This window comes from Pelodiscus sinensis, chromosome 15, assembly GCF_052426305.1.
Source record: "Pelodiscus sinensis isolate ZL-2025 chromosome 15, ASM5242630v1, whole genome shotgun sequence".
Lineage (NCBI taxonomy): Eukaryota > Metazoa > Chordata > Testudines > Trionychidae > Pelodiscus > Pelodiscus sinensis.
The window spans coordinates 35,539,672-35,566,000 of NC_143066.1; the positions used below are offsets into that span (position 1 = coordinate 35,539,672).

Consider the following 26,329-nt stretch of genomic DNA (forward strand, 5'->3'; position numbering starts at 1 on the left):
AATAGTCTTATTCTGTCCTGGTGTTGTTGTGACACAGGTCCCAAGTGACCTCTCTAGTATCTACTATGCACAGAGCTCTTTGTGGAAGACACACCAGAGAAAACCATTTAATTTCTGCTGCTTAAATTACCATTTTCAGTGCAGGATAATTGTATTAGCAGCTGGTGCATATGTAGTCAGACTAAACCCTTTCAATGTGGAGAGATGTGTTAGTATCTTCAGCTGGGAAAATGAGACAGACAAAACCAATGTTCTTTCTAATCCTTTCCACCCATAGGCGGATGTTTTCCATCCATGTGCAGAGTAAGTTTTTATGTGCAACAAAATGTGTGAATGTACACCACCAATAGAAACACACATCCTAGCTGTGGTCGCTCTGTGAATCAGCTGGGTGGCATTTGAGTCTTTCCTGTGTGGCCGCATAAGCTCACAGCTTACAGGGAACACTAAGATCTCTCCTGTCCTTCCTTGGATTTCTTTCCTTCTGCTTCCTCAGAAATTCCTTAAATCGTGATTTCCCCGCCCTGGTGAAACGGTTTCTTCACTTGCTAGTCAGGGCAAGTAATTCTAGCGGAGACCTGAGTTAGTCGACTGATCATTCAAGTGCCATGTTACCTTTATGCAACCAGGCTAGGAAATGCTACCTCCTGTGTGAAGTGAACAGCCCAAGGCTGTTTCTTTGGGCTGAAAAAAAAATAGTCACAAAACCTTCAGCTCTAATCCGGAGCCAAATAAAGCAAATGGAATGACCTCCCCTGACTTCAGTGGCAATTGGACCAGCACTTTCCACTTCAGGATCTCAAAACTGTTAAAATATTAATGAGTTAAGCCTCTCATCATTCATACAAGAGTAATCTAGAAAACAGAAGGGTTAATTACCTTTTTGTGTGACCTCGGACAGCTCTTCCAGGGTCCAGTCTGAGGGTATAATCACAAGGCCTGCTTCCTAAACAGAATGACCTATATTTTGCATTATTTTTAGGGTCTAAAAGGAAAAACAAATTAAAACAGTACACAGCTTCTGTGATTGTAAACTGATTATTTGGATGGGTTGCTGGATATTGTCATGTGGAAGATAAGAAGGGAAGGTCGTATGTCATATCAAGCTACTGAGAATTAAACTTTACAGTGTGAAATGTGACCACATGGATTTTTGCTATGGTACAGTTTATACCTAATTATTAGCATTGTTGGCATAGCACTGTGCATGGACTTGGTTCTTTACAGCATGTGTTGAGAGACGAACTCTCCAGCCCAGAGATCCTTGCACTCTAAATCAGACCATTCAGATTTTAATCTGCCCCTTTTAACACCTTGGGAAAGGGGAGCTGACAGCCACTCTGGACCCCTGGACAAGGTTGGGGGGGGGGATCCCGGAAGGAGTGGGACCAGGGGAGCCAGCCCTCAGCGCCTCCTGGAGCACAATACACCTCCCTTCTCCGAGCTGCCGGTGGCGATTGAAAGGGTCTCTGGACACCGCTGCAACAGAATCACAATTTGCTATTGTGCCCCCTCCTTTCCTTCCCCACCAGCGGAAATATTTGGGAAATATTTTAATTCGCTCTTTTTTTTTTTTTTTTTTTTTTTTAAGTTGCGTGGATTGGGAGCTGGTGGCCCACTACCTGATCGTGGAAGTTTCTTGACTAAAATTGCTGCACAGGTTTATTATTATTATTATTATTATTTTTTTAAAAAGCACTTTTAGAAATCCATTGCCAGCTCCATTTCTGTCTAGAACTGGACGCCTCGCCGCTACATCAATGACTTGCCGTCAGCGCTGCTGTTTCCCTCTGTGCACAAGGGAAGCAATCCGATCACTCTTGGCATCCGAACCTATTAGTCTGAGCTCAGCGGGTGGTGGCTTCCTCGAGGCTGCTGGAAAACAAGATGGATCATCCTGTGTCAATCAGAAACCCTCTGATACTGGGAGCAGAGAAACACTTGGTCTTCATCACCTCTGGGGTTGGGCATTTCTGGGAATGGCCTGAGCGTGGAAGAACTCCACGCCTCTGCAGGAGTGAAGTCCCAGCTCTCCAGAGTTAGGTGGTCAAAAGGTATTGGAATGAGTACTTGGAATGGCCAATGGCAACAACCTTTCCATGGCTTGCTCAAGAGAGACCCTTGTTTCCGGGAAGCGTATTTTCTAAATTTCTCTTCCTTGTTCCACTTCCCCGGCCCACCCACGCCTAGTACTTCCCAGTCACATCAACTTTGCAGTGTCCTCATAGGGATCACAACTCCCAGGGTTCACCTCATTTGCCGTGTGCGCATTTCCCCGGAATAGGCTCTTCTTTGTGCTAAGGGCCCGCTTCTGATACCTGCCCAGAGTAGTATCTTCCTCCTCACATAGGTTGCAAGAGGGGTAAGCTTCTGCTCAGCAGGGACCTCTGCTCATTCAGTTCACGGCACGGCCGTATTTGGCAGCTAGTAAAACCGACGTTAAGGTCTCCCGCTGTAGCGCTACTCATTTGCAGTAAGACCTGCACTAGCAGGTACCTTACAGGACTGGGGCCAGTGTTGGCCCATTTCCCACATGCTTTACGTGGCTTTTTCACGCAGCAACCAGCGAGGGGGAAAATGGTTGATAACTTTTGTGCCTTGGCAACCACATTTTCTTCGGTATCTGGGGGTAGGGAGACCTGAGGGGCAGTTGCATCATTTGAAAATACTTTTAGTTCTTAATTTTCCAGTGGCATTATTAGCTGATATTTCCGTTGCATTAACAGCCCCAGTCGTGGAGGCGAGTCCCGTTGAGCTAGGCATGGTAGATGCACAGTGAAATGACCGTCTCTGATCGTAGAGTCTAAGCCTGAGTCAAGAGGTGGAGTCAATGAACACACAGGGCCCTTAGGTAACCGTGAGACAACTCGGCTTAGTGCCGTAACCAGCAGCTGCCTGTCAGTCAGTCTCATGCCGGCATTGCGGCAGAGGTGAGCTCTAATAAAACTTGGAGGATGATCATGTAGTGCAGGCCACATGCGGCCCATTTGTTTGCAGCCCACGGTGCAGTTTGGGTTTACGCGGGGCTGAACATGTGGCCCACGGGTGGGATTCTTTGAACGTGGCCTTCACTGGGAACATGCTCCACAACGGCAAGGCATCTCCCAGGCGGGGTGAGCAATGAAAGATGCAAGCAGCCGGGCTGGTTGGAACAGAGGGGTACAGGGTGTTGACGTTTCTAGCTCCTAGGGAGGAGGTGCCAGGAGTGCAGGGGCATTGTGGGAAGTGCTTTGCATTGTCAGTGTATGAGAAGCTATTTGCATGTATATGCAACCACACTTACATTGTGGCCCTCGGCATGTGCTGTGAGTATCATTGTGGTCCCCAGGGCTAAGTTGAGTAGCCCTGGTATAGTGGCTTTGCAGATATTTATGGGGAGCCCCTCCTGTGCATGGGTGAAAGGATGCAGGCGGTGGAATGAGCATTGGACTGCTGAATGTTAAAGACTGACATTTTTGGTGTGGCAGGGCTAGGAGTTAAAGCTCAGCTGTGCACGAGGGTTGATGGGGGCAAGGAAAGAGGGGAAGACCAGTCATCTGTGTCTGATGTGCTAGAAAAGGGGGAAGCTTTCTGGATTTCAAGCTTATGTCCCTTTAGAAAGTCATAGGAACATGAACGCACCCTTTCATTCAGGGCAATCTGGCGCTCACATCCGTTCTTTCAGTGGTGCCAGAGGAGGCAACAGACATACACCTAAAGGGAGCAGTCTTAATCTGAAAGATTAATTCAGAAAACCAGATCTTCAGATGGGCTCTTGATAGTACCCCATTGCGTAATAGGAGAATAGATACCGAGGCGAGATAATGACTAATTGTAACAAGTCCAGTACTGGTTAAGCAGCTCATTAACATCTCCTGATCAGCACTTGGTCTGTTGAAGCGTGCGTGGCATTATCTCATCTGCAGAAACACCTTGATAATTCCTCTGTGATTGGACTGCACGGAGAACATATTTAAAGAAACTCATTAGAGATTTCATACGGAGAGCAGCTATAATTACCAGCTTGTACAAATTAATTTGCGGGCTGTTCTGTTCTTTTTCTCTTGCTGCTGATGCCCGGAGTGTCTGCTGATCACGTTCCTGCTGACAATGGAACATGGGTCCGGATGGCAGCGCAATAAATGCCTGCAAATGAGAACCCCCGGTGTGGTGAGGGGACAGGTGATGTCAAAGGCACAAACGGTGATGAATGTAGATAGAGACTTAGAAGAGCTCCTGCTGTTTGAGTCTCCGGCTGCCCAAAAGGCAGATTGCATCAACTAGGATCAGTGGTTTCCAAACTATGGGTTGCGACCCAGCACTGGGTCGCACAGTGTTTGGCACTGGGTCACTTTGCTGTAGGGGGACCTGGTGATTAGTGGGGTGGTAAGGCAGGCTTCCTGCCTGTCCTGGCACTGCGAATCACACTGCATCCCAGAAGTGACTAGTAGCAACTCTGACTCCTAGGTAAGGGTGCCACGGGCTGCCTCTACCCTGAGCGCTGGTTCCACAATCCCATTGGCCAATTCCCGGCCAATGGGAGTGGAATCTATACCTGCAGGTGAGCAGAGCTGCTTGTGCACCTCCGTCTAGAAGCCAGACCTGCTGCTGGCCACTTCCGGGGCTCAGCATGGTCCGTGGTGCCAGGAGATGCAGGAAGCTTCCTCAGCACACCTTCTGCGTGGCTGACCAGGAGCCGCTGGAGGTAAGCCCATGCCCAAACAACCCTCTGCCCAGGTCCTGAACCCCTCCTGAACCTGATATCTCTTCCTGTACTCCAGACCTTAATTCCTGCCCCACCCCCTGAGCCCGCACTCCAGTCCAAAAGTTATAATTATGTTGAGTTATGAGCATCATCAATTTTCTTCAACTGGGTCGCAAGAAAAAAAGTTTGAAAACAACTGAACTAGATGATATGATATGAAGAGCAGACTTTAGTCCCAAGTTAGTAAAAGTTGGCTACAAGAGCATACCACAATCCTCTCTTTAAATGAAGGAACAACAAGGTCTAATAGCTGGAGAATGAAGCTAGACAAATCCAGCTTTAAAAAAGGCACAATTCCTTTATGCAAGGATAATTAACCATCAGATCAACTGATCTAGGGACATGGCGGATTTTCCGTGACTTAAAGTGATCAAATCAGGACTCAACATTTTTCTAAGAGAGATGTTGCAGGCCAGAAGTTCTGGCTTTCATGCAGGAGCCATGTAGGTTATGTTTACCTAGCAGCTAGACACTGTGGCTGGTCTATGCCAGCCGACTTGGGCTCGCAAGGCTCAGGCTGGGCAGTTGTGTGACTGCTATGTAGACGTCTGGGCTGGGCTCAGCCTGTGACGTCGGAGGTTCCCAGAGCTTGGGCTGATGCCCGGTCCATATATTTACACAGCAATGAAATAGCCCTGCCACCCAAACCCTGCAAGCTTGAGACACCTGGCATGGGCCAGCCACCGGTTTTTCTTTGCTGGATACACGTACCTTCGGTGGAATTTTCTGGCTTGTTGTTGCGGAGGAGATCAGACGAGACTGGTGTCTTCTGGCCATACAATAGATGAACAGGAGTCTATGCAGTCCCCCAAAGAAGTCAAAAGTATCACATTGGAAACACCTGACTTCCAGCTAAAAACACAAGCGTCTATCTCTGGAGGCTTCCTCTTAGCTCCTTGAGGAATGCAGGATTTGGCAGACTAGTGAATGTGTCACGTTTGTAGGCCAGCGTCCGTCATGGTGCAACTCCAGTGGAGTTGCTCCCATTGGCACCAGGGCTATACTTGGCCTATAATGTTTAATTGGAAGGCATGTTCATGTCAACAATTTTTAGCTATATTTGGGTCTATGAATCTCTAGTGTTTAAATAAGACGCTTTTCCTAGGGGCAAACGGCCAGCTTTAAATAACTGGTACAGTTAATCAGAAGCTGTTGTGCCAAATTAAAAAAATGAACCAGTTGGGCCAAATTACAAAAAAATAAAAGCACTTGAGTGTTCTTTAGGACTGTGTCAGGGCAATTGGTAGCCATACTTTATCTAAGGGAAATAGGGAAAATAGCATATGATAGCCACACCTCTCTGGGACCTTGGGCACATACTGGAGTGGCCACTGCCCGAAGTGAGCTTGTGCATCTACACATACTGCAGTCATGCTTTGCAGCTGTGACGTAGGCATACCCTGTGTGTTTGCACAGCACCCAGCACCATCAGGCCAGATCACAGTTCAGGCCTTGAGTCACTCCTGTGATACAGAGAATTACAGAATACTAGACCTGGAAGAGACCCCAAGAGGTCGAGTCCAGTTCCCTGCCCTCATGGCAGGACCAAGCACCATCTAGATCATCCGTGACAGGTGTCTGTCTAACGTGCTCTTAAATATCTCCAGAGATGGAGATTCCACAACCCCCTAGGCAATTTATTTTAGTGTTTAACCACCCTGACAGTTTGGAAGTTTTTCCTAATGTCCAATCTAAACCTCCCTTGCTGCCATTTAAGCCCATTGCTTCTTGTCCTATCCTCAGAAGCCAAGAAGAACAATTTTTCTCCCTCCTCCTTCTAACACCCTTTTAGAGACTTGAAAACCACTCTCATGTCCCCTCTGTCTTCTCTTTTTCTAAACTAAACAAGCCCAATTATTTCAGTCTTTCCTCATAGGTCATGTTTTCTAGTCCTTTCATCATTTTTGTTGCTCTTCTCTGGACCTTCTCCAATTTCTCCACATCTTGAAATGTGGTGCCCAGAACTGGACATAATACTCCAATTGAGGCCTAATCAGTGCAGAGTAGAGCGGCAGAATGACTTCTCATGTCTTGCTCACAACACTCCTGTCAATGCATCCCAGAATCATGTTTGCTTTTTTTGGTAACAATGTCACACTGTTGACTCATGTTTAACTTGTCATCCACTATGACCCCTAAATCCCTTTCTGCAGTACTCCTTCCTAGACAATCACTTCTCATTGTGTATGTGTGAAACGGATTGTTCCTTCCTAAGTGGAGCACTTTGCATTTGTCCTTATTAAACTTCATCCTGTTTACCTCAGACCATTTCTCTAGTTTGTCCAGATCATTTTGAATTGTGACCCTGTCATCCAAAACATTTGCAACCCCTCCCAGTTTGGTATCATCTGCAAACCTAATAATCATACACTCTATGGCTATGTCATCATCTAAATCATTGATGAAGATATTGAACAGAACCAGCCCCAAAACAGACCCTGTCGAACCCCACTTGTTATGCCCTTCCAGCATGATTGTGAACCATTAACTGCTCTCTGAGAATGGTTATCTGGCCAGTTATGCACCCATCTTATAGTAGCTCCATCTAGGTTGTATTTGCCTAGTTTATTGATAGAAGATCTTGTGAGACCGTGTCAAATGCCTTACTAAAGTCTTACCATGTCCACCGCTTCTCCTTTATCCACAATACTTGTTATCCTGTCAAAGAAAGCTATCAGATTGGTTTGACATGATTTGTTCTTTACAAATCCATGCTGGCTGTTACCTATCACCTTATTTTCTTCCAGATGTTTGCAGATGAATTCCTTCATTACTTGCTCCATTATCTTCCCTGGCACAGAAGTTAAACAGACTGGTCTGTAGTTTCCTGGGTTGTTCTTATTTCCCTTTTTATAGATGGGCACTATATTTGCCCTTTTCCAGTCTTCTAGAATCTCTCCCGACTTCCATGATTTTTCAAAGAGAATGGTGTTATAGAAGCTGAATTTCAGCTGATCAGGGCGTGGCTATGGAGTTACACTATGGTGCAGTGTATACTGATGTGTTTCTAAGTACTGTGTGGTTTACCTGTTACAATCTTAAGCTTTGTCTACACTATGGATTTATTGCGAACTTTCCCTCTCTGGTTTAAAAGTCTCAGAAGCATAGCCATGTTAGTCTGTAACTGAAAAAAATTAAAACAATGAATGGTCCTGCAGTACCGTAGAGACTAAAAAAAAATGTAGATGGTATCATGAGCTTTTCATTCATCTGAAGAAGCGGGTTGTGCCCACGAGAGCTCATGTTACTATCTACATGTTTTGTTTGGTCCTGCAGCGACTTAAAGACTAAGTCCCCCCCCCCCCCCCTCTTGTTAGTAACAGTGGCAAAATTCAGCAAAATTTCCCTTGTGCAAGATTTTCTGTATTCTTGTTGGTCTTTGTTTTATTTGCTTTATCATCTCAGTTTTCATTCTATTCTTAACTCATTTTTGCTAAAGGTTTTTGCTTGAGGCGGAGTGAAGTATACTTATGGTTGGACAAAACAAACAAATTAAGACTGTGAATTGTTCTAGGAACTACTAGGCAGGAGGAGAAATAAGGTTTGGTTTTCTTGCGTCAGGTTGCCATGAGAGGCGGGTGTTGACCCGAATTAACTCTCGATCCCTGGCTAGCTTTGTTTGCATGCTCATTCGGAATCATTTGGAGAAATTCCCTCTTGAGAGTTTGAAGATTGCCAGGATAATGCAGGCAAATGTGTTGCTGTCCTTCATGAGCAAATACCCCTCGTTCTTTGGCTTAACGGAATCAAGACTTCTGCTAAAATAGAAATTGTAATGCTCTTGAGCTATTGCTACTATATTAGGATTAGATAATGTTCAGGTTATGAAATTGGGCCAGACTTGTCATATGACAAACCACTGAGCCTTTCACTTCTAGGGCATTGGTGCAAATTGCATCTGGGTCAGTCGTCACAGGATCCTAATCCAAAGTGTACTGAAGTCAATGAGTCCTATCATTGACTTGTATTAGCTTTGGATCTGACTCAGTCATGACCATCCAATGGCTGCATGGTAGCCCATGTGAAATGAATGGCTGGGTTCAGCCCTTTCTTGCATGGTGACCAGATCTCAAAAGCCACTTGTGAAGGTGGCATTAACTGACTCTCTATTGGCTGCGTCAGTAGAAAGGCCAAGAATTAAATAGGTCATGGAGCCTAGTTCATCCAGATTACGATGGGAGGTGGATCAGCAGCATGGTGTGAGGGATACTTATCCTGCTGTCTATGCTATTCCTCTGGGCAGAGAAAGGGTGCATGTTCTAGGGCCATAGCCAGAAGCCAAAACACTGAAGATGAGAGAGCAGAATATTTGTAATTCATTCTTTTTATATAAAAGCCCCAAATACAGGACAGATGGGGAAGGGGACACCCGTGATTACATCAATAGCTGGCATTTCCTTGAACATAGTGTATGAAGAGCAACTTAATTACTTCCTTTTGTTTGGGGGAGCAGTTGAGTGTCGAAGTAAGAAATGCTGCAATTAAAGCAAAGAGTCTATTGGTGTGGACTTGGGAGTGCAGACTGAACAATGTTGTTTTGATATGTAACCCTTCTACTTTCGCAAGGCTCTGGCATTCGAGCCCCAGGCTTAACAAGGTACTTTCAGCTGAGGGTGACCTCCTCCTTTAGGACAGGTTAAGCACAGTTCTGCTTCTGTGAATTCATAGAATAACAAAAACAACACTGAAACAACATTTCGCTAGCTCTGCATTCGATACTAAAATGATTTGTAACCCAGCACCAGGCAAAGTTTATTCACTTTGAGAGCCCTGCTCTGTCTGCTCGATATTTAGGCAGAGAAGGTATGTAAAGACAGTTTACTCTGAAAGCCTCTTCCTCTCCCAGCTTGCAGTCAGGGTTCATTCAGATCTTGCTTACATCATATTCTTGGCCAGCTCTCCTTGAATCTTCCCATCTAGTTTTGTCATTCAGTATTGCAGTAACACCTGCATGCAGGGACCATCTCCATCACTCCACACCCGTTCTTCTCACGCCAACCGTGTGGCCGTTGCCAACCATGTAAGTTCAGCACTGACCATGACAAACTGACTGTGTGGAGTATATTTTTATATTAGGTCAGATTGTATATAAAGAAATCAAGTTGCTTTCTTGATGCTGACTTATATGTACCCAAGGTGTGTCTAATGATTTCTCCAGCCACAAGTCTTGGCTACCGCGTCCTTGAAACAAAGGCTGGGAGTCACACCAGGGGGCTATCTTGCCCCATCACTGGCGGTGCATGCACACAAAAGCACAGCAGCTTTTTCTCTACACGCTGTGCTGAGATACGTTCTGTGGAGCCAGATCATAAAACTTCCATCCCAAAAACACCATGTGCACCTATAGTATTAATTTTCCAGCTTTCCAGACATGTCATTTCAGCATTTACTGAAGCTGAGCTGAATTTTTTTATTTTTAAAGTCCCCTTAATCTTCTCCTTGTGGAGCACCATTGAACAGACGGCAAAATGTCCTCCGGTAAAAAATGTCTTTCCTCTTTTTCCTTGCTAGAGGAAACTCATGATCAGAGCCCATTTAGATTTCACACCATTTCCCTTCTCTTCTCTCTGCAAGGAGACGATTGGTGTGAGGTCTAGTTAAGGTGTTGCTAATGCTTCTGTTCCGTCATGGCTGATAGCTGTCACTTCGACAGCACCCAGGGAGTAGTAATGTCAAGTCCTAGCTGAATATCCATTTCGTTCTCAAGTTCATCTTCTGTTACATGAAAGTGTGCCCGCTGGGCCTTGTCAGTATCTGAACTGACAAGTCAGAGGGGAGAGATTTGGTGTCAGGTCAGTCAATTTGTGGGAGATTTATCACTGCAGTGCCTAGTAACAGCCACCACTGAATATAATCCAAGCAATTGTGGGCATCTGCTTACCACTGTTTGTTGCTGGGTGGTTATAGGTTATTTCCACCCTCCATCTCCTCTCTTAATCCAACAGTCATTTGAGAAAAGCAAGTGCTCGTTCCTTGGATCCTCTAGAGTTAAGGGGAAAATTAATGGTTCAAGGAAATCATCCGGCAGAAATCAATGTTTGTTGTAGAACACATGCAGTTCGGGGGTTCAGAATGGCCAGACACGGACATCCTCTAGGCTATGCTAAAAGCAGAAGCACAGGCAGATGGCTTGAAATGTGACTCTTTTTCCCAGACTTTCACTGAAGTTTTATGCTTGACTTATGATCCCGATGATACCAGATACTCATGAGCTGGAACTTACAGGCAAGCACACTGTGCATTGCTACATAAGAACGGCCATACTGGGTCTGTAGGTGGGGAAGCATGAAAGTGTCCTGGGCTTGCCCCTTCCGCCTGAGGCCTCACCCCTCTCGGGGCCACTTAAAAAATTTCTGACGTGGCCCCTGGTAAAAAATTATTGCCCAGTCCAGCTTTGAGGGAACTGCCAGCTGTTCAGAACAGCTGGCAGTTCTCTCAGGGAGGGATGGGGGTAAAGACTACACATGCTCCCCTACTCCCAGGTCAATAAGAGTTTATGGGCGGGGGAGTACAGAAGTGTCCTGGCCCTGTCTCTTCCATTTAAGACCTCACCCCTTCCGGAGCAGCCCGGGCCACTTCAAAAATTTGTGAAGTAGCCCCACCCCTGCTAAAATTGTCCACCCCTGTTTTATAGTCTTCCATCATATGCTCCCTTAGTTGACTCTTTTCCAAGTTGAAAAGTCCCAGTCTTATTAATCCCTCCTCAGTGGTGTCCATTCCATACTCCTACTCATTTTTGTTGCTCTTTTCTAAACCTTTACCAATTCCAGTACATCTTTTTTGAGATGAGGGGACCACATCTGCTCACAGTATTCAAACATGGGCGTACCATGGATTTGTATAGAGGCAATATGATATTTTCTGATGTCTTCTCTATCCTTTTCTTAATGATTCTCAACATTGTTTGCTTTTTTTGGACTGCCGTGGCACATCGAGAGGATGTTTTCAGAAAACTATCCACAATGACTTCTAGATCTCAGTCTTGCGTGATTATAGCTAATTTAGACCCTGTCACTTTATACGTATAGTTGAGATTATATTTGCCAATGTGCACCACTTTGTATTTTTCAACATTGCATTTCATCTGCCGTTGTTGCCCAGTCACCTAGTTTTGTGAGATCCTTTGTAGCTCTTCACAGTCTACTGTGGACTTGACTATCTTGAATAGTTTTGTATCATCTGCAAATTTTACCCCCTAACTGATAACCCCTTTCTCCAGATGATTTATGAATTTGTTGAGTAGGACTAGTCCCAGAACAGATCTTTGGGGAATGCCACTAGTTATATTTCTCCATTCTGAAAACTGACTATTTATCCTACCCTTTGTTTTGTATCTTTTAACCCGTTGACAACCCATGAGAGGACCTTCCCTCTTATCCCATGGCAGTTGACTTAACAGCCTTTGGTGAGGGACCTTGTCAAAGGCTTTCTGGAAATCTAAGTACATTATATCTACTGGATCCCCCTTGTTCACATGCTTGTTGACCACTCAAAGAATTCCAGTAGATGGATGAGGCACAATTTCCCTTTACAAAAAACATGTTGACTCTTCCTCAACAAATTATGTTCATCTATTCTTTTGGTAGACATGCAAGAATTTTATTAATTTTACAAGGATCAGCTTCGGTCCTTTGCTGCCCTCTACTCTTGTGAGATGTAAATAGCAGGGTCCAGCAGATTGGGTCCATAAAGAGATCCCTTCTAATCATATGGAAGTCAGTACGGACTTAGTCTGCTTTGACCCCACAGCCCAGTTCCATCTGTGATGGGGTGTACCAACCTCACACTGGCGAGGGTTAACCCTGGCCACCTGGCGGAGAAGGCCTTATGCCCAGCAGGGCTGTGGGGGTACTCCAGCTGGAAGCCAGCTGTGAAGCAGCTCATTCTGGGTTGACCGCTGATGAGGAAGGAGGCTCTGCAGGAGAACCTGAAGAGGAAGTACAGGTGCACCCAGATGCTGTCACCTGTCAGCGGGGAACCCAGGGAAGAGTTCTGAAGGAAAGAGACAGAGAAGACCATGCTGGAGAGATGGGTAGGAAATAGCTCAGAGTGGGGAGTTGTACCTTCAGGAGCTTGGCATGTTTCCATAGGATTCCCCACCAAGCTAGTGGTGGATCACGCTGCTGCTGACAAGGCCCTGGGCTGGGACCCCCTACTCCATCCTCACCAACCCCAAGTGGGAATCTACAGACCCTTGATATTGGCTCTGGCTGCTAAGCCACACTGCCCTGCAGAAAGAGGGTGTTACTATTGACTCTGGCTACTAGGCCACACTACTCTGCTGGAAGAGGGCATTGATACTGACTGGCTGCTAGGCCGTGCTGCCCTGCGGTAAGAGGGCGTTACCGTTGGGCTGCACTGCCCTGCAGCAAGAGGCACTGTTATTGACTTGAGGCTACCAGACCTTACGGCCTGGCACGAGTTACGGGTATAAGCAGGAGGGGAGGCACAGCGCCCCCCTCCATCCCAAACTGGTACGTACACAGGGTTGAGCACCATTGGAGGAGCCTCAATGGCGCAACACCCATCCCCGATTGGCATCTGTGAATGGACAGCATGACTTCAGGGATCAGGCTCCCCTGCAACTAGGGGGATCGGAGGCAGTGTGGCTCTGATCCAGGAGTTCAGCAGGACATTGTGTTCCCTGTACATTCCCTACTGGAGAGTGAGAAGGAAACTCTGCAAGCCCAGATACCTGCTGTGTCTCTGCCTCCATTTGGGGCTAACTCACCCAGGGGAGCCACTAGTCCTCAGTAGATCTCGTTCCTTTTTTAACTCCGTCTCACTGACTCCAGCTTAGGACCCTAAGAATTGCCGGAGTCTATTAGGGTATGTCTACACTACCACCCTAGTTCGAACTAGGGTGGTTAATGTAGGCAACCGGAGTTGCAAATGAAGCCCGGGAGTTGAATTTCCCGGGCTTCATTTGCATGTTGCCGGGCGCCGCTATTTTTAAATCCCGGCTAGTTCGGACTCCGTGCCCGCGGCTACACGCGGCACGGACTAGGTAGTTCGGATTAGGCTTCCTAGTCTCCAGCAAATGGTGGCACCAGATGTTTTGAAGGAAGGTGTAAAAACCCTGCAGCATGCAGATGTGGAGCGATCCACCTCCCACAGTGGGTCTCATCATGGTGATTGCGTGTTAGAGGACAGCTTGAGGCATGAAGTGGAACAACCCTTCCCAATCTCTTGTCACAAGGATTATGTTAATGACCCCTCGCACTAGCTATGCTCATTTTACCTGCCTGTATGCTGGATGCCCCCCCACTGCCAGTGTGAAGAGTTCACCATGTCGAAACGCTTCTGGTGCCAGTCACTGATCCAATATACACTAGTTTTAGGGGCAAAGCCGACCTCTTCACTCTGCCTCCCCTAAACTCAAGTAAAGGGGTGGAACGAGTCGTAGACCATCCCAGGAACGCCCACAGATCCCAGCATCCCCTTCCTTACATGTGCCATGGGCCGGAGCATGCCTCTGCAAACGGGAGCAGGTGCTTCCTAAACATCATGGGGGAACACACAAGCCACCCCCTTTGTCCCTTATGGGGTCAGGATAGCCTTGTACCAAAGGCACTGAACATCAGTCTCCCGAGATCTGTTTATTTCCCAGCTCCGACATGTGTCCCTTGTGTGACTTTGTAATTTGGACTTGTCTTCAAGGCACTACAGTCCAGACTGTGGCATGTGCACTGAAGAGCGCTGTACCATGTTGCATTGTGGTTGTCCAGTGTAGACCTTCCTGATGCAAACTAAAAGATGCCGGGTTTGCACTGATGAAGTCCTGTTTCTATGCAAGGGGAATGCTAAGTCTTCCTTGCCCCATAGGGGCATTGTAAAGTGAAATTCAGCTGGTTGTGAGGGGCTCTCAGATGCTATGGGAATGGAGGTCAGATAAGGACCTAGACAGATGGATTAGCATAGAGATGCCAAAGATCTCTCTGGCTCAGTGAAGTCTGGTTTCGTGCTGTTACTCATGGTAAACCAAATATAAAGAAAAAAATCACATCAATTGGAACCAAGCCTCTATTTCAGAGCTGGGGATGAGCAAATTAAAATGTAACGTGTTTAAAAGTCAGCTCGCTTGGATGATGGAATAAAATCCATTTCCCTGGAACAAACACTAAATATTAATGAGACTATGTTGTCAGTGGTGCATGTAAAGCAATAAATAGCATTTCCAGCTGATTAAATGTTTACGCAAATTTGGGAGCTGAAGTTGCTTTCCAAGAGGATGTCACATTTGTAATCTGATTTTTACATATCTGCTCACATAAATGCTATATGTTGTTGTTTTAACCTACAACAGCCTAGGCAATCCAAATCAATTTCTTCTTCATTTCACTGGCAGACATTTGGTGTGTTTTATGTTTTGAGCATTTGTACAAATATCCAGGAAATGGCTCAAATCAAGAATGAATCATGGTTTGTGGAAAAACATTGGATCACTTATAATATCGGCATGCTGTTCTAGTCAATGTAAAAAAAAATTAACAAGAAACGATACAGAGTACATTGGACCCTAGAGCATGCTTTCAGGAGACTTGTACTGAATTTATTTTTATCTTGAGTTATTTGGAAAATATTGCACAAATAACTTATGGTCATCACTAGAATTATTATCTGGTAGTGAAAGAAGGTGGAGAGGCTTGGACTGTCTCCACTAGAAACACTGCAGTTTTGCTGCTGTAAATTTGGATGAGGAATGGCGGAAGTACCCTAAAAGTGGGAGGGTGCAGGTACCCAAGTCATGCCCTGCCTTACCCCCGGAGGCCCCATCCCTGCTGACTCTGAGCCCTGACTTTTGCACTGCTCTTCCTCCAAAACTCCTGGTACTGCATGGCCCCTTCCCTCCAGCATCCTGTATCAAGTGATGTACTGGGGTCACTGCCCTTCCCAGTTTAGTTCCTTTGTTTCTTGACGGGTTTTCAGCAGTTTTCCTTCTTGGTCCTGGAAGCAGTGGAGAAGAGCCCAGATTAACTCGCTCCCCAGTCCTAAATAGGATTTGCATACGGTGGGAATCCTTTGTTTCCCCCTCTACACACACATTCCCTTCTAATGGAAAAGTACCAGTTCCAGATGGCATCCCATGCCATGTGACACAATCACAACTCTGCAATGTCAAAGCAGCCCCCCAGGAAGGAGTGAGATTAGCATCTCCCAAGTCGTCTTACTCTTACTAATGGTGCATCCACGTCCGGCGGGTGTTCTCGAAGTGTAATCCACGTTTTTGTGATTGTTACATGGTCAGTATTTCTATCTTCAGATACAGAAATGATCCATGCATACAAATAGGATAATCATAGTCAGTAAATCATGACCTTTCCAATGATATCTCCTATGACCCATCTTGTCACATTCATATTATAATATTTCTGTGAAGAATATAGGGTGTAGCATCACAACCCACTCTCCACCAATGTTCCCTCTAATCTTTTTGTTCCCTCTAATCTTTTCTATCCATGTGAGAAGTTTTTCCATCCATATGTGGAATCATTTTATGTGCATTGAAGTGGTAAACATTTGCACATACCAGTAGAAACAGCCTAGCTGTGGGTACTCTGCAAATCAGCCGGGGAGCATTGGACTCTCTCCCGAGTGGCTGCACAAGCACACGGCTTATAGAGAACACTACTTCCGACTCACTCCTCTTCCCCCATCACTTGTCCTTCGAGCCGGTAAAAAGTGGGGGAGGGCTTTGGCTCTCTAGCTTCCCCTGTGCTGGCACCTCTGTTTTACACACTTATTATAGTGACAGAAGTGGTTCTTCTATTGCTGTAGTAAATCCACCTGTCAGAGGGAGTAATACTTTTTTCAGCTACCTAGTGCTGGCTATAGTGGGGCTTAGGTTGACTTAACTACATCTCTTGGGGCGGAAGGGGGAGATGTGAATTTCTCACCCCAAGGTGATATAGCTAGCACTACCTAAATTTGAGGAAACCTTGGTTTTACTCCTCTCTCTACAACCAGAGTTTTATTGTGTGAGTTTGGCCCGAGTAGGGTCAGAGTTTCTGCTGTTGTAACTGCAGTTAAGAAAGAAAGGTATGGCAGCAGAGAATTTGTGCAATTAATGCATGTGACAATCCTTCTAGCTCAGGGTTTCCCAACCTATGGGTCGGGACCCAAACACGGGTCGCCATTACATTTCAAAAGGGTCACCAAGGATCTTCCCAGGTGGTTCTGCCCTCCCTCCTCCCTCCGTTTTTAATTGCCTTGGGTCACCCAGTCTTCCTGAATTATCAAAAATGGGTCCCCATCTGGAAAAGGTTAGGAACCGCTGTGCTAGTCTCTTCATACACACGTATTGGGGAACACAAAGAGGTGCAATAAAAGTAATAGTCATCTAAATAGTCATTCATTGTGCTCCAAATAACTTACCATTAATGTTTGTGGTTTGTTTCATTTATTATTGGAGCAGGATAGCACTTAGAGGCCCCCAAGCAGAATTGGGCTAGATTCTGAAGAAACACATAGTACTAGGCAATCTCTTCCTTGAAGATTATCTTTTGCTGTTATATATACCCTGGATTCTGTAATTTCCACTCCAACTCACCTGATGAAATGGGCTTTACCCACAAAAGCTAATAAATTTGTTAGTCTTGAAGGTGGTTCAGGACTGCTCACTGCTTTTAAAGGTACAGACTAACCCATCTACCCCTCTGAGACTTTCTACCTTGAAGGGTTTGAACTCTACCTGTCAGGTGTTCCTTCTCAGCCAAAATTCAGTGATTAAAGGTGCTTTGGGTTTTTTGTTTTGCTTGCCAAAGCCAGAAGGGACCGCCTAGGGTCATCTAGTTTGACCTCCAAAGACTTGTATTTCAGGAGAGACTATTTAAATAGATGCACTCGCTCTGCTCCAGCTGGGGCAGCGGCCAATCTACGTGGGCCAGGAAAAGGGTGAGTTCTGATTTGCATTTGAGCTACTCTGAGTGAAGTACTCTACAGATGTGTTAAAAAACTTGCATAATAAGCCTCAAGTCACAATCCAATTGAGTGCAGCCAAAATAATTCCCATTGAAAGCATCAGTATTAGGAAATTTGCATAAATTACCAGCATATGACTACATGCTCCCATCAGTCAATCACCTGTTGTTGTCCTTTTTTAATTCAAAAGGTGATAACTCATCTTACCTTGTTTCTTTCTGAGACATTAAATAGCAGATCCCTTTTTAGCAGCACCATGACGCACTGTACTTTAAATTCAATTTAAAATACAAACTATTTATACCAGCAACCAAGAGACTATAAATCTGCTTTCTCAGTCATTAGTGGATCTGTAATTCCAGGACAATTGTTGTATAACTAATTGAATCAACTCTTGGCATGCAAAACCGGTGCCCTGCTTATCTGAGCATTGCATCTCTTCGCCTGGGGAAACCTGCCTCACATTCTAGAGGTCGCACTTTGTGCTTTGGACCAGCATTGCCTTCCAAATCGCCTTGTTCCCCCCTCTTTGCTTCTCAGGACTGGTCATTTATCAAATGCATCTATAATATATGCATAGATAGAATTGCAAGACACGGACGAGGTGGGCCATGTTCAGCTTTGATGTCAATAGGTGAAGCTTTATTGAAATCCGTGGTGTGGCATTTACCTTTAACAGGTGTGTTTGGTTCTAAATGTTCCACTGACATCGCTACATCCACTTCCCATGCTGCTGCCAATCCTGAATGTGGGCCTGATCCAAATTCTGTTGAAGTCCCTAGAAAGAAGTCCCATTGCTGATCCAGGCCCTGAATTCAGCCGTGATGAATTCCCAGATGGCTCCGGGGCGATGTTCTTTAGATTGTAAGATCTGTGGGTCAGGGATCCTGCTGTCTGTTTGTCTGTACAGCCTCAGTGGGGCATTGGGCCTGTGTGCGTGTGCATGTGCATGAATAATTACAGAACCATTATGAAACACAACATTGTAGGGCTGTGTAAACGCCCTGGTTCAGTCCTGGAGCTTGGACCTGTGCTCAGGCCAGTAAACACCCCCCCCCCCCCCATGTGTACTCTTTAAACGCAGGCCCTGAGTACAAGGTGGGGCAGGCAAACCAAACACAATACAACAGTATAGGGGCTCCAGCTTGACAGCAGGTTGAACGGCAGATTATAGTGCCACGCCCAGGATCCAGGCGGGGTAACAAACAGCCATCTTAAGCAGTTAAGGGCTCTGGGGGCTCTACAGGTGGAGCTAATCATTTATAAGGCCCAGATCTTGATCAGGGCAGGGTGGCAAGCAAAGAGTTGCAGGTAAGAGCTCAGATGTGGCTGCAGTTTACAAGGCCTAGCCCTTGTTGGGGTGGGGAGGCAACAACCAGTACCAAGAGTTAAACATTTTGCAGCTCAGGCCTGGTGCTGGTGGAGAGCCGACAAGTGCAGAGTTTTTATCCCTACTGGGGGAAACCTGCCACCCAACGGGAGGCGGGGGACGCAGGCTCACCCGCTCCACTGCATCCCAGCCCAGGACCCTAACAGTGGCAGCACAGGCTGCCTCTGGGTCAGCGGGGATCCTGGCCGCAACACGCCGACCAGGTCAGGGGGTCAGTGGGGATCCTGGTCGCAACACGCCGACCAGTTGACCTCTATGTCCTCGGTTGGCCCTAGGTTGGCTATGCCTGGGCTGCTTCCCAGTCTCCCCCCTCTCCCTGGGGGCCTACCTGGCTCCACCTCTGTTCTGCTGTATCTGCCAGGGACGAAGGTTCTGGCAGCGTGTCCGTGGTCTCCGGTCAGGGTCTAGCAGCGGTCTAGGTGGCACAGCCCAATCTCCTGAGCCCGGCAGGGGTCTTGAACGACCTGGCCAGTTGTCTGGTTATGGTGGCCCTGGCTCGTCGTCGGGGGCTGGCAGCCCCCCAATCAAGTGTTTCCTCCTGGGGTGGGGCAGCTGCGTCTTTCTCCTCAGGAGCACGGGGAGAGCATCCGTCTTACTCGCCCACTGGGCTCCAACTGAGTGCGCCACCCCTGCTCTTATAGTCCCAGCCCTGCCTTTCTGCTTCCTGTGGGTGGGGTTGGGGTGCTTGGGCACCGCCCACCAAGGGATGTTAGGGAATGCGTCCCCTTCTGGGTCAGCAAGAGGCCAACCTGACTCACTACAGGCTGGAAGACTGATCTAGGGTCAAGAGGGCTTTTAGTCCATCTCTGTGTTTAGTCAACCCTAAAGGGCCGTCTACATTGAAAACTTAAATTGGCAAAACTTTGTTTTTCAGGGGTGTGAAAACTTTACACCCCTGAGAGGCATCGCAACACCAACCTAATGCCTGCTGTAATCAGTGCCAGGTCAAGGAAGAATTCTTCTGTTGACCTAGCTACTGCCTCCTGCAAGGCAGATTGTGATGGGAGAACCCCTCCTGTTGCCATAGTGAGTGTCTACACTGATGTGCTACAGCAAAGCAGCTGTCCTGCTGTATTATTTTAAGTGTAGACAAATGATAAATATACCTAGAATATCCCTGACAAGTGTTTGTGTAACCCGTTCTTAAAAGTCTCCAATGATGGGGATTCCACAGCCTTCCACATAACCTGTTCCAATGCTTCACTATCCTTTATAGTGAGAGAGTTTTTCCTAATACAGTAAAATTCCGATGATCCGGCATCTGATGGCCCGGAAGTGCAGCCAGACCATTGGAGCTGCTCTGCCCCCAGCTTCCCCGATTCAGCCACTGCTAAAACTGACCAGCGGCTGAATCGGGGAAGCCGAGGACAGAGCAGCTGGGGTGCTGCCGGGTAGGTCCCCTAGCGCTGCCCCTCGGGCTTCCTGGAATCAGCTGCTGATCAGTTTCAGCAGCAGCTGACTTGGGGACACCTAGGGCAGAGCAGCTGGAGTGCTGCCGGGTTGGTCCAGTAGCGCCGACCCTTGGTGCGCCAACCCGGGTCAGACTAACCCGGCAGCACCCCAGCTGCTCTTGGGGACGCCTGGGGCAGAGCAGCTGGGGTGCTGCTGGGTTGGTCCCGCAGCGCTGCTCCTCAGCGCTACTGGACCAACCCAGCAGAACCCCAGCTGCTCTGCCCCAGGTGTCCCCAAGTCAGAGGCTGCTGATACTGATCAGAGGCTGACTCCAGGAAGCCCGAGGCAGAGCTGCTGTGCCCTGGGCTTCCTGGAGTCAGCCACTGGTCAGTTTCAGCAGCGGCTGAATCAGGATGCCTTGGGCAGAGCAGCTGGGGTGCTGCTGGGTTGGTCCAGTAGCGCTGAGGAGCAGCGCTGCAGGACCAACCCAGCAGCACCCCAGCTGCTCTGCCCCAGGCGTCCCCAAGAGCAGCTGAGGCCGGCTGCGGCAGCTGGCACCCCAGGCGGGCGGCGCGATTGGCACCCTCGCCTGCACAGCCGTCAATGGCTATGACGTCATCACTGGGCGCTCTGTGATGTCATCATCGGGTGGCCGGGCCAGCAGCGCTCTAGGCAACTGCCTAGTTCACCTAGGCTCACGGGCTGCCCCTGGTAGTGTAGACATAGCCTATATGCCCAGTTCATTCAACCGTTACCCATATGTCATGTTTTCTACATCTCCTATATGGGATGGTCATAGACAACAATGTATGACGATGACACGAGAGACTAGACGAGACCCAGAGATTAAAACTGGGAATCACTAACAGGCAAAGAACATAAGAACGGCCAGACTGGGTCAGACCAAAGGTTCATCTAACCAGGTATCTTGTCCCCCGACAGTGGCCAATGCCAGGTACTCCAGAGGGAATGAACAGAACAGGCAATTATCAAGTGATCCATCCCCTGTCGCCCATTCCCAGCTTCTGACAAACAGTGGCTAGGGACACCATTCCTGCCAATCCTTGCTAATAGCCATTGATGGACCTAGCCTCCATGAATTCTTCTTTTTTTGAACCCTGTTATAGTCTTGGACTTTACAACATCCTCCTGCAAGGAGTTTCACAGGTTGACTGTATGTTGTGTGAAGAAAAACTTCTTGTTGTTTGTTTAAAACCGGCTGCCTAGTAATATCATTTGGTGATCCCTAGTTCTTGTGTGATGGGAAGGAGGAAATAACTTTTTCCTTATTTACTTTCTTCATACCACTTATGATTTTGAAGACCACTATTCTATCCCTCCTTAGTCGTCTCTTTTCCCAGCTGAAAAGTCCCCGGCTTATTAAGTTCATGGGAAGTGTGTATCTCATCTAAGAAATACATGGGCTCACAAGAGTGGGAGGATAAAATGTAGGTCTGACATCAGATCCCTCGACTCTGTCTTGATTTACCCTGCAGAGGATGGACCTGGAGGAGCAATACCTCAGTAGGATGGGGCCCAATTCAAAGCTTTTGAAGTCAATGGAAAAATTCTCCGTGACTTCAGTGAGCTTCAGAGCAGGGTGTTAATGAGGTGCCAGAACTGGGAAGGAAAACTGTACAACCTGAATTTCCCCTTCTTGGCCCCATGTTTTGCCTTTGCACAGCTCAAGCCAGAGTATGTAAGCACAGGAGTTCACTTCGTGTGACCTAACTCGGTCACTAGCATGGCTTCTCTCCTCTGATGGCAAGAGCTTTCGCTTGTGAGGTCTGGAGTTTGTATCTTTGAATGACTTCAAAAGCCAAAATAAAGCCTCAGGGTAGGCACGGAATTGCAACCAGTTAGGTCAAGGCTTATCTGATCCCAGGCAACAGAAGTGGGAAAGTATGGAAGGGCTGGTGTGAACAAGGAGAATAAATTGAGCAGCATAAAAAGAAAGTACCACCTTAATATGTTCCTTTCTCTACATCTACGCAGTAGCTAGTATATTTAGAGTCTCCATTCCTAGCTTCCCTGTGAACCAGTCATTGAGATTTTAACCTGATGGGAAAATGGATGCGCTACTGAGCTATGTCTACACTGGCGAGTTCTTGTGCAAGAACAGCCGTTCTTCCGCAGAGGGTCCACATTGCCCGCCCACTCTTGCGCAAAAAGATTTACAGCAAAGCGTGGTAAGAGAGGACTTCTTGTGCAAGAGCGACGCTCCTAACAAGTGTAAGCCCTCTTGTGCAGGAGGGCAGTGCGGACGTGCGGCAGGGGTTTCTTGCGCAAGAAAGCCCTATGGCTAAAATGGCCATCAGAGCTTTCTTGTGCAAGAGAGCATCCACACTGCCATGGATGCTCTTGTGCAAAAGCAAATGGCAGTGTGGATGTGTTCTTGCACAAGAGTCCTTGCACAAGGTGTTCTTGCAGAAGAACCCGCCAGTGTAGACATAACCCTGGGGTTTAAGATAGCTTCAGAGAGAGATACAGAGTAGGGATGTTAAATATCGGTCAATTTGTCGATTAACATCATGAATTCTTATTGGTTAGTCGATTATTCTATAGTCCCTGAGGGTGGGGCCAGCAGCCAGTGTGCTCTGGCCCCACTTCCAAGGAGCCTCCTATCTCACCCTGTGCTGCTACCAGAGTAGGGCTCCGGGTGGGAGCCGGTCCATGAGGGGAGGCAGTTTTAAACCAGTTCCCCTCATAGACTGACTGACTGTTGCCCTGTGCTGCCTCTGATACAGAGGCAGTAGCGTGGGGTGGCAACAGCCCCTGTCTGGGGAGATCTGAGCTCCTGGACCTGGCACCAGCCAGAATTGACCTAGGCTGCTAGCCAGCCTGCTAAAGTATTTACTGGGGGTGGCGGGAGGGAATGTGTGTAGTCCATGGGTTCCCAAACTGGGGGGCATGCAGAAATTCCAGGGGGGACATGAGGCAACCCAGCCCCTCCACCCCCCAGGCAATCGCCCCCCCCCCCTTCCCAGTTTTGCTGCTATTTTTGTTTTTTGGCCCCGGTCAGTTCCTTTCCCCCCTCCCCAAACAAATTTTGCTGCTATTTTGGGGTGGGGTGGAGGCATGAGGGTTTCTCAAAAATCATAAAGGGGGTGTAATGTCGACAAGTTTGGGAACCACTGGTGTAGTCTATAGTGTTAACCTATAAGCTTTTGCTTATCGGTTATTTGGTTAATCGACTACACTGTTACATCTCTAATACAGGATTTAGAAAGAGGTGTTCTCTAATGTGTTCTATTTACGCCAAGTCTGTTCAATATCTTCTGCTCCTTTCTCATCCATTATTGAATGATCATGGGGCATCTGGTCCTGTTTAGTTCCTGTAAATAGGCTGTGTCTATTACATTGTCGGCACTAAATTAAATAGCAGCAGCATGTGTCTCGCTGTCTCAAACGCCATTTGTTTTTTGTCCATTTAGGTAGCAAGATGGGAACACAAAACCCGAGTTCTCAGTAGAGCCTGTGGCTCTCCTTCTACTGCCTGTTACTGCCTGGGCGCTGTCATCCTGCTGCTTAACTTTATACGGAGCCATTGGTAAGGAGCCGATTCTATTGCTACAAGTTAAAGTAGGGATCGGGACTAGTGACTAGAAACCATGGAAGCGGGGCTGCCTATTTCATGTCCATCCCTCCCTCCTCCCATATCCCCCGCTTTGAAAAGCCATTTGCCTATTATCACAAAACAGCCACATTTAGGAGCCAAGTCCCATTTTTGCCACAACTAAGGGAAAAATGAAATCAAAGGAAGAGACAAGGTAAGCAGTGAGGTGGTAAAGTTTGCAGATGATACCAAACTGTTTAGGATAGTCAAGACAGAAGCAGACTGTGAGGGACTCCAAGAAGATCTCACCAAACTGAGTGATTGGGCAACAAAATGGCAAATGAAATTTAATGTGGATAAGTGTAAAGTAATGCACATTGGGGAAAAATAACCCCAACTATATGTACAGTATGATGGGGGCTAATTTGGCTACGACAAATCAGGAAAGAGATCTTGGAGTTATCGTGGACAGTTCTCTGAAAATTTCCACGCAGTGTGCGACGGCGGTCAAAAAGGCAAATAGGATGCTAGGAATTATTAAGAAAGGGATAGAAAATAAGACCCGGAATATCTTACTGCCCCTGTATAAAACTATGGTATGCCCACATCTTGAATACTGTGTACAGATGTGGTCTTCTCACCTCAAAAAAGATATTTTGGCCTTGGAAAGGGTTCAGAAAAGGGCAACTAAAATGATTAGGGGTTTGGAATGGGTCCCATATGAGGAGAGGTCAAAGCGACTGGGACTTTTCAGTTTAGAAAAGAGGAGACTGAGGGGGGCTATGATAGAGGTCTATAAAATCATGAGTGGTGTGGAGAGGGCCGATAAAGAAAAGTTATTTATTAGTTCCCATAATAGAAGAACTAGAGGACACCAAATGAAATTAATGGGGAGCAGGTTTAAAACTAATAAAAGAAAGTTCTTCTTCACACAGCGTGTAGTCAACCTGTGGAACTCCTTGCCAGAGGAGGCTGTGAAGGCTAGGACTATAATAGAGTTTAAAGAGAAGCTAGATAATTTCATGGAGGTTAGGTCCATAAAAGGCGATTAGCCAGGGTATAAAATGGTGTCCTTGGCCTCTGTTTGTCAGAGGCTGGAGAGGGATGGCAGGAGACAAATCGCTTGATCATTGTCTTCGGTCCACCCTCTCTGGGGCACCTGGTACTGGCCACTGTCGGCAGCCAGGCTACTGGGCTAGATGGACCTTTGGTCTGACCCAGTACGGCTGTTCTTATGTTATGTTTATTTCTACTTCCTAGGCGGGAAGGGTGAGGAGTAATCTTTCAAGGTGATCTCATTTAGCTGTGGTCAATGAGGGAAGGTCAGGCTTTCCTGCTTGGTATCCCTGCTCTACACAGAGAAAAGATGGCCCAGTGGTTAGGGTGCGAGTCTGGGAACGGCACTTTTGGATCTCATGCCCCTGTTTGCATGGTTGGGCCAACAATCCTGCCCTGTCTGTCAGGGGGCTCGTGAGGGTAAATACGTTCAAGATTGTGTTCAGATGTTACAGAAAGGGGCCTTCAGCCTAACCCTATATAAGATAAATAGAGTTCTTAGGCCTTTCCACAGAGCTGATCCTGATTGGTGACTAGCAGATTTTAAAAAAAAACAACAAAAAATGTTATACAGTTCCTTGTAAGTTTCATTTTCTGGATTATTGTATGTCATGAACTGGATGCTAGCCAAAAGTACTGGTGTCTGGAGAGTTAAGTCGGCCAGGCGCAGAACAGGTGTGGCATTGGCATTGCCTGGTTTTCCCATGCTACCCTAATCCTGACCTGGCAAGACCTTCATTCTCCCTGCTCCAAACAAATCCGCTGAATCCTTCTGCAGAGACTCCCAGCAAAGGTGCTTCTGCCTCTGTGATCTAGATGCCTTTCAGCTAGGCGCGGCTGACTGAGATCACCAACTTATTCCCATGGGTCACCACATAGCCCTTAGGTTGTCTCAACTTTGGGGGGCTAGCAGCATGAGCTAGATTTGAAATGGTGGAATTGGGGATATGACACCGCCTGGGTCCTAGTCTCCCAGAGTGTACATGGGGTAAGGTAGTTTCTCCTCTGCACAGTGCTAGCTCCAAGAGAGCATTGTGGGGAGTCATGGCCCGGGCAAAGCCCAATTTTACCTGCTCCCCTCCCAGTGGAGCAACATAAGAAAGCGATGCAATGGAAATGGGACCCACAAAGTTTACATCAGGGTCTTCGTGGCTCTGTCTGTATTTAAATCTGAAGTTGTTTCTCATAGAACATCTGTTACTGCAGCTGTCTGACTAGACCCAGACACATAGGGTACATGCCAATGCAACACTTCCTCTCCTAGTAGGAT

At 47.0% G+C, this 26,329-nt stretch overlaps 1 protein-coding gene across 7 annotated transcripts in view; it reads left to right on the forward strand.

Moving 5' to 3' along the window:
• Positions 1-26,329, forward strand: part of PEMT (phosphatidylethanolamine N-methyltransferase) — a 136,711-nt gene that overhangs the window by 49,295 nt on the left and 61,087 nt on the right. For all 7 annotated transcript variants that reach the window (XM_075899750.2, XM_075899752.2, XM_075899751.2 and 4 more), the window contains one exon: positions 23,882-23,997. In XM_075899750.2, the coding sequence (XP_075755865.1) occupies positions 23,882-23,997 (116 nt within the window). The remainder of the gene's footprint in view (positions 1-23,881; positions 23,998-26,329) is intronic.